The sequence below is a fragment of the Cajanus cajan genome, chromosome 8 (genome assembly GCF_000230855.2).
Source record: "Cajanus cajan strain Asha chromosome 8, NIPB_CcT2T_4, whole genome shotgun sequence".
Lineage (NCBI taxonomy): Eukaryota > Viridiplantae > Streptophyta > Magnoliopsida > Fabales > Fabaceae > Cajanus > Cajanus cajan.
This window is the reverse complement of record NC_138524.1, coordinates 14,046,119-14,054,751: the sequence shown is the minus strand read 5'-3', so window position 1 is coordinate 14,054,751 and position 8,633 is coordinate 14,046,119. Positions and strand designations below refer to the sequence as shown.

The following is an 8,633-nucleotide window of genomic DNA, read 5'->3' as shown; positions in this document are numbered from 1 at the left end:
AAACAATAGTACATATAGAAATGAGGAGAGTCGGTAGACTTCCCCATGTACACACCCTCACCAGCCTGACAGGGTTCAAGCTGGATCATTCGAGAAATAGAAGAGTCGCAAACCCTACACGACCTGGAGATCCTATTGACCTCAAGAAAGGTCCGAAAGACGCTTTGGACCCCCGCCATCTCACACTTGACCTAGTCGTAGCCAGGAATGCCTGACTCCGGGCCCCGGGGCGGATCCCTCTTTTCGGCGGCGACTTTCCCGGTAGCCACCGCCTTACCATGCGCCTTGCCCCGAGAAGGCGCAGAAGAACCGACACTACTTCCCCCAGCCATGGAAAAGATAAGAAAGATATGAAGAAGGTTGGGGAAGAAGGAAAAAGAAGACTGTAGAAAGAAAGTACCTGGTACTCTCCCTCAGAAATTAACCCTAACAGTGATTGGGTTACCGAAAACGACGGCGAAAACGGAGAAAACGGAGACGGAAGACGAGCAGAAAAACAAGAGGAACAGCGTACGCAAGAAGCTGAAAGAGCGAAAAGTGAGCAAAGTGAGAAGTGAAGAAGCGCGAGTGAGAGAAAAGAAAGTTTTCTCCCAAAATTCAAAACGGCCATGCCACGTGTCAACCTAAGGGCACACCTGACAACACAATTAATTACAAATTCATCATTGCATAACTGTCAATTTCCCATGACACGCCACTTGCACGTTTCCGGGAAATGAACAGTCGTGACACATGGCACCACAATGAGCAAACGTACGCGAAAGGTCACCTCCCCCCCAGCGAGCTCGGTCTTAACTCCTCGACCTGCGGTCTTCGGAGCTCGGGGGGCTAGTGTACTATCCGTACTGCGTAACCGAGCTCCGAGCTCGGCACCACAACGCAAGCCGACCTCGGACGCGCACCGCGTGACATCAGCTCGGCATTTAAGTGAATCATAACTGATTCCCGAGGATCTCGCCCCGGACGAGGTTCGTTATCTAATCATATTACACCTCATCTCAGGCTCAAGGCCCAAAGCAACCCTAAATCACACCAAGGTACGTGCATTACATATACGAGACTAATACTCACACAAACACTAACTTTAACATCGAAGTCTCTTTTGCAGGTACCACCCCCATCTTGGAGCACCAGTGTACCAGTGAAGGAGACTCACCGATCTTACCAGGTGGATCTGCTCTACAGCAGATTTCCGGTAAAAACATAAGTTAATTATTATTAAATATTAATATTTATTAAAATTTATAATTAATTAATTATTTAAAATTAATATTTTTAATAATTTAATAAAAAAGCTTAGAATTCGATTTTCCAAAAACGAAATTGTGAACTGCAACAGTAAAAATGTTTACTTTGATAAACTAATTTTGGTAATTTGTTTTTATATAAATACTTTTTGTGTAAAAATTTCTAAAGTACGAGTTTACGATATCTGAAACATGGTAATGGCATAGATGTTAAATTGAGCCATTTGAGTGTCAACCTTCACCAACCATCCTTCTCTTTTCCCAAACTCCAACCAAACTTCCCTCTCTCAATCTCTCCCGCCATGGACCACCGCGTCTCCCGGCGAGCCGAGGTCCTCTCCAACCACCTCCTCCGCCGCACGCCGCCGTGCTCCCCTGCCCTCCGCCCGCAGCGCTGCCTGAGCTACTCTCCGCCGGAGCTCTCCAACCGGTTCGCATTCGACGTGCGGGAGATGCGGAGGCTGATGGACGGACACAACCTGGAGGACCGCGACTGGCTCTTCTCCGTCATTATCCAGAGCGGCCTCTTCAACCGCCGCGAGCGCGGCGGCAGGGTGTTCGTCTGCCCCGACTACAACCAGTCCATGGAGCAGCAGCGCGAGGCCACCATGAAGCGCATCGAGTACCTTCTCGAGCGAGGGGCTTTCCGAGGGTGGCTCACCGGCGATGGCCCGCAAGAGGAGCTGAGGAAGCTCGCGCTACATGAGGTTATTGGGATGTATGATCACTCCCTAGCTGTTAAGCTTGGCGTTCATTTCTTCTTGTGGTAGGTTGTGGTTTCTTTCATTGTCTTGAAGATTTCGCCTTGTATATAAGTGAGGGACATACATACTTAATCTTATAGGTTGGTTTTCTAGAGTTGATTAGATCCAAAGATTCCAAACTGACATTTTAAGATGGGTATGATATCGGAACTTATCCTAACGAATGTGTTATGCTATTAGACTTTTTTTGGATTACTTCAGATGTTTTGTGAGGTGAGAATTGTTTCTACTTATATATATTATTTTAGTCATATTGAACAATCTCCTACACACTCATTGGCTCATGTGGAGGAGTGAACATCTTGAGCATAAAATTTGCAAGATTGGACATATGCTACTTGTGATAGCAGTGATAGTCAATGGTCTGATAGGTCTAACAACAATCACTAAGATAGACTTTGATATCATCTTAAGAATATGAGTTGGTTCATAGCATTGGAGTGTGTTGGAGATCCATGACTATTGACTAGTGACATAAAAAAGTAGTGTATATATGTAATACAACTCTCGTCTTACAAACTGGTTGCTAGTTTTGTGGGCTTGAATTAATCCAAACCCTTATTTTAAGATGACATTGTGATGACATCGGGGTGTTGGTCAAAGTATTTTATATAAGTATAATACAATTCTCACCTTACAAGTTAGTTACTAGATTTATGGAGTTGAATTATTCCAAACTCATATTCTAAGATGGAATCGTGATTAATTCACTGTTATTTTCTAAGATGAATGATGGATTTCAGGGGTGGGGCTGTAAAGTTTCTGGGAACCAAGCATCATCACGACAAGTGGTTGAGTTCTACTGAAAACTATGAGATCAAGGGTTGCTTTGCTATGTCTGAGTTGGGCCATGGAAGTAATGTATGTGAAGGTTGCTCAATAAATTGGGATTATTAGGTCCTCGTGTAATTTAGTATGCTTTTGCTTTGTGAATTTTAATAATTCTTTCTGGATTAATTTTGATAGGTTCGAGGGATTGAAACAGTTGCTACTTATGATTCGAACACTGGAGAATTTATAATCAATACTCCATGTGAATCGGGTCAGAAGTATTGGATTGGTGGTGCAGCAAATGTAATGATTCTTTCGTATTCTTTTGATAATTATTTCTCCTTCTCCAACTTTGTTATATTGACCTTATATTATTCTTTTACTCAGCATGCAACACACACTATAGCCTTTTCACAGCTCCATATAAATGGAAGCAATCAAGGGGTGCACGCATTTATTGTCCAAATCAGGGATTCCGACGGAAACATATGTCCAAACATCCGAATAGCTGATTGTGGTCACAAAACTGGTTTAAATGGAGTTGATAATGGCCGTATCTGGTAATATATGCATTTTTCAAACAAGTTGCATCTGAAAAATGAGTTTTATTTAAATGTGTAAACTCAAGTTCTGGACACCTGTCTCCAGGTTTGATAATGTGAGGATACCCAGAGAGAATTTGTTGAATTCAGTGGCTGATGTTTCACCAAGTGGTGAATATCTGAGTGCAATAAAAAATGCAGATCAGGTGGTTTGCTTTTTCGGAGAGATGATATACTCTTAGGTCTCCTTGTGCTCTTTATTCCCATTAGAAATCTTGTTCACATATCTTTTGTTGTATGTCATTCTTGCTCCAGAGGTTTGCCGCGTTCTTGGCTCCATTGACCAGTGGTCGTGTTACTATTTGTGTCAGTGCTGTTTACATATCCAAGGTAGTGACACCATCTATGTTTGTGGATTTGATCGCATATCTGTTTTTTTTTTTTTCTGTGTATATTTAACAAACTCGTACCAAATTTGACATCTTACCTTATCATGCCATTTATTTGCTTAGATTAGCTTGGCCATTGCCATAAGATATGCATTGACAAGGCAGGCATTCTCCATTACACCAAATGGGCCTGAAGTTTTACTGCTTGATTACCCTACTCATCAACGGCGTCTGTTACCTTTACTAGCAAAGGTGTAAGTCCTCTGATTACAGGATTTGCTGAGGCCACTTTAGTACACATTCCTCAATTTAAGATGCCTTTTTCTTTTCTCACCAAAATGCTAAGAATCGTTAAAAATATTCTGAATATTACAGGATTAATTATGTTTTATATACATTCAGAGGTTATTTCCCCATATATATTCCAGAATAAAGCATTTAATTTAGATGCAACATGCATCATCCACTCACGAGAAGTGAGACACAAACACATCCATGTGACTCATATATGTTCTCAGTTTTGAGTAACTATATAGTGATTTAATAAAAAGTGACTATCCAAGTTTAGTGGATTTAAATGGACCAAGATTAGTACCTTTTATGCTCATTCCATCACTCTTATCTACAGATATGCAATGAGTTTTGCTGCAAATGAGCTCAAAATGATGTATGTCAATAGAACGCCTGAGTCAAACAAGACAATTCATATTATTTCTAGTGCTTACAAGGCTACTTTAACTTGGAATAATATGCATACTCTCCAGGTATGTATTGCTATCATTATACTTGGGTTTGATAGATAATATGCCATTGGCTTCACTAAGGTTCTATTAATGCATGAAATAGGAATGTCGTGAAGCCTGTGGAGGACAAGGAATTAAATCTGAAAATCGTGTCGGTCAATTCATGGGTGAATTTGATGTGCAATCGACATTTGAGGGGGACAACAATGTTCTGATGCAGCAGGTAAAATGAGTATTCCATTGAACATGAAATTATAATAATAATAATTAAGCACAACATTTTTAAATTCAAACCTAGGAGACATGATGAGCTGATTGCAAAGCCATAATTGGTTCCTAACAAGCTGTTTTAGTTTATTTACATTTGACTGTTAAGCGGTAGTGATAATAAGTAATAGTTATATGGATTCCAACTAAGGATACAAGCTGGGGCTTTAAGCTTGAATGCTTCAAACTTTATGAAATAATTATTGGAAGATAAAATCCACTTTGGACCTTCATCAAAAGACTTTTGGGTTGATTGATTTCTAAATACAGTATTTGAGTTTGTGTTCAAGTGTTAGAATCTTGATCAGTATCACTTTTATTGTTTATTAATTGAAATTTCAGCAAAAAAGTACCAGTTAATGACTTAATGTATACTTTCACTGCTTTGTCACACTTATATGAATCATTTTGTTAGACACGATGAGGGTGAGCTTCGGTACATTGTTATGCTTTTTACCTTTTGACCTTCAGGTGACAAGTTCAAATACTAGAAACATTGTTAAGACTGTACATCTACCCTCCCTAGACCCTGCGTAGTGGGAGCCTCATGCATTGAGTTGCCCTTTTTTTGAGTTAGAGACAAAATCTGTTCTTACGTGTTAATAGAGATATTTGATGAAATATAACATTAATTATAAAGATTATGTTTTATATATTTTTAGTTGCATAGTTAACCTGATTGCTTGAACACTTGAAGTAGCATGAAATAATTAATGCCAAATTTAGGCATCTGTTCTCTCAATTTTATTCAATACGAATGGGTGTTCACGGGTTCTTCATTTCACTTCAGATTAGCAAGGCACTCTTTGCAGAATACGTAGCATGTCAGAAGAAAAATAAGCCATTCAGTGGTTTGGGATTAGAACACATGAACAAACCTTTTCCTATTATCCCATCCCAGTTAACTAGTTCCACCATTAGGAGCAGTGAATTTCAGGTAATCATTTGATTTTATACCTGTCGATATTTGGAAAAGCCATGTAGAGGCTTCTATTTGTTTCTTACCTCTCACTTAAACAGATTGATCTGTTCCACCTAAGAGAGCGAGACCTATTGAGACGTTTTGCTGAAGAGGTTTTAGAACGTCAATCTCTTGGAGAAAGCAAAGAGTCTACCTTCATTTTAGTGAGGATTCTACCAGGTTTTGTTCTTTTTTTTTTCCTTCCATCTTTTCACTGTCTTACAGTTTGAAACTCTTTTGTCTTCCAGAGTTATCAGCTCGCACAAGACTTGGGCAGAGCTTTCTCAGAACGAGCAATATTAAAAACGTTCATGGAGGCAGAGTCAACTTTACCAGCTGGTTCATTGAAGGTAAATTATTAGCTTGCCTAATATTCCTGTTACAGGGGAGTGCTTGTAATATACTCCCTCGGATCCTTTAAATAAGAAACAAATGGGTATCTTATTTTTGTCTAAATTGTAAGAAACAAGTATTTACTTTAAGATGTATTAATTACAAATTTTCTTTTATACCCTCATATAAAAATAGATGCATTAACAATACAAGTTGCACTTATTAGTGAAAAAATTTATCTCTTGAATTAGATAGTGTCATTTAATGCTACCACTATTTAAACTCATTAATTCAAATGATATTTTTGGAATGAAATTTAATTTTATGATATTATTAATGAAAACTAACCATCTTAACTACTTTTATTGGTTTTGATAAATTAGATATGTGCTTTTTATGTAAAGAACCAGAGAGTACTCTCTAATATACCCCTTCACACTCTAGTAAAATATTCTAGTGTATCCTTGCTAACATACTTTTTTGGCTATTATCAAAATTTATTAGAAACTACAAAATAATAAATGGAGCTCATTAAATTAGAATACTCTCAAAATTTTGTTTTTTTAACTTAATTTCAGCCTTGAGCCTTTAATAAAGTGTGCTAGGACATGTTTATACAAGTTTCTCCATAAGTTAAAACTAACTTATACATAAGTTAAAAATAAAATTTTGAAGAAGCTAATGAAAGAACTTTTACAAATTAGCTTTTGGAGAAACTTAATTTATTTTTCCTTTCTATTTCTCTCTCTTAAAAGTGTTTTTAGAAAGGTTTATCCAAAAGACTCTTAGATAGTGTTGTCAACATTTCTCATGCTTTAGTGTCTTTTCTTTCTTGTTCAATTATATGTGACACAGGTCTATTTATTGATTACTTTGATTTGATCCACTCTGTAGGATGTCTTGGGACTGTTGAGATCGATGTATGCTGTGATATGTGTGGATGAAGATGCTTCCTTTCTTCGATATGGATACTTGTCAACAGAGAATGCTTCTGCAGTGAGGAAAGAAGTGCCAAAACTCTGTGCTGAACTTCGCCCGCATGCACTTGCCTTGGTCAGTTCCTTTGGTATTCCCGATGCTTTCTTGAGCCCAATCGCGTATAATTGGATCGATTCAAATTCCTGGTCTTCTTCTCAACTTTAGCGTATGCAGTTTTTTACACACGATCGGGTTATGGGGTGGTGGTAAGCATGTATGAATAATATTTTTGTTACACTATGTAGAATATTACTAAACAGTGCAAAAAAATTTGCACGAATCTAATCACGAAAGGTCGTGGTTACATAGTACTGGGTAAATAATCAGTTAAAGAACAAAATAAAAGTTGGGAGTTAGATGAAAATCAAGGCTTGGTCATTCGTATTGATTTTCATAAATAAATTTCTGTACCATGTAATAGTTTCCTTGCATGTAAGTGCCTTTAAGTTTTTGTTATTAAAATACCTTTAAATGCTTGAATTCTTTTATTCTTGTCATACACGGATTTGAATTTGTCAATTTGGTCTGTCATTGTTGACGTGGTCTTTGTGAACTAACTCTCAAGATATAGAAAAGAAAGAAATAGGGAGAACAAAAATAGAGGGAAATGGAGGTTTAAACAGGTTTAGTCTCTCTTTTTATATGTGTTTTTGGTTTTAGATTCATACCCTCTGTTTGGTATCACCAAAATATCAATGAAAAAGAGAAGAGAGGAGCGAAATGACGAAGAAATAAAAGATGTCAATAGTTTGGTGCATCGGAAATGTGTGAACGAAGAAATAAAAAGGGGGAAGTTTTACACTTTTATTTCTTCACAAATAACTGCCAAAATGAGAAGTGAACATGGGAGTTACTACGCGACTTTTATACGTTGGAATGTTATGGTACAATCAATTTTTTTAAATTAATAAAAAATTATGTAAAGTATGGATTTTTTTTTTACGTTTATTTTTTTCTTATTTATACTAAGTGATATATTATTGACAAATTGATAATTTAAATAATGAACTTATTCTTTCTTCTCACCAAATGTTAGTCCAAGTGTTTTGGATTGTTTTATAGAAATTGAAATAACTTTGGAAAAAAATATAGTAAAATTTTATTTGCTAAAGTAAAGAGAGATTTATAAAATTTTTATTCAATTTATTTCTTATAATTTATACATAAGTGTGAAAATTCTTAATTTATCATGATTCATAATACATAAAAAATATCTTTACTGAATTCAAACTATTTCATAAACACACACAAATATATATATATATAGAGAGAGAGAGAGAGGAGAGTTTAAACAATATCAAAATAATTATTACTAAGTATTACACTGTTTAATAATTTTATATTAAATATGAATTTTAAAAATTCAATGGTTAGATTGAAAGTTCTTTACTTTTAGATCATATATATAGAGGAGTAAAGAACTTTCAATCTAATGGTTAAATTTACAAAATTCACGTTTAATATAAAGTTATTGAGCAGTGTAATACTTAGTAAAAGTTACACCGGTGTTATTATAATCCTCCTCGTATATATATATATATATATATATATATATATATATATATATATATATATATATATATATATATATATAATTTTTTTTAAAAATATTGAAATTAAAAGATAAAAATATTACAA

At 36.1% G+C, this 8,633-nt stretch overlaps 1 protein-coding gene across 1 annotated transcript; it reads left to right on the top strand.

Annotated features, from left to right (window-relative positions):
• Positions 1-1,444: 1,444 nt before the first annotated feature.
• On the top strand, positions 1,445-7,475 carry LOC109806563 (acyl-coenzyme A oxidase 3, peroxisomal). The gene is made up of 13 exons (XM_083061805.1): positions 1,445-2,013; positions 2,755-2,872; positions 2,978-3,085; positions 3,170-3,342; positions 3,431-3,530; positions 3,640-3,714; positions 3,837-3,967; positions 4,342-4,477; positions 4,560-4,679; positions 5,514-5,660; positions 5,744-5,848; positions 5,933-6,034; positions 6,912-7,475. Exons 1-13 carry the CDS (start codon positions 1,550-1,552, stop codon positions 7,158-7,160), a joined length of 2,028 nt encoding a protein of 675 aa, XP_082917931.1. The 5' UTR covers positions 1,445-1,549; the 3' UTR covers positions 7,161-7,475.
• The last annotated feature ends 1,158 nt before the right edge of the window (positions 7,476-8,633 follow it).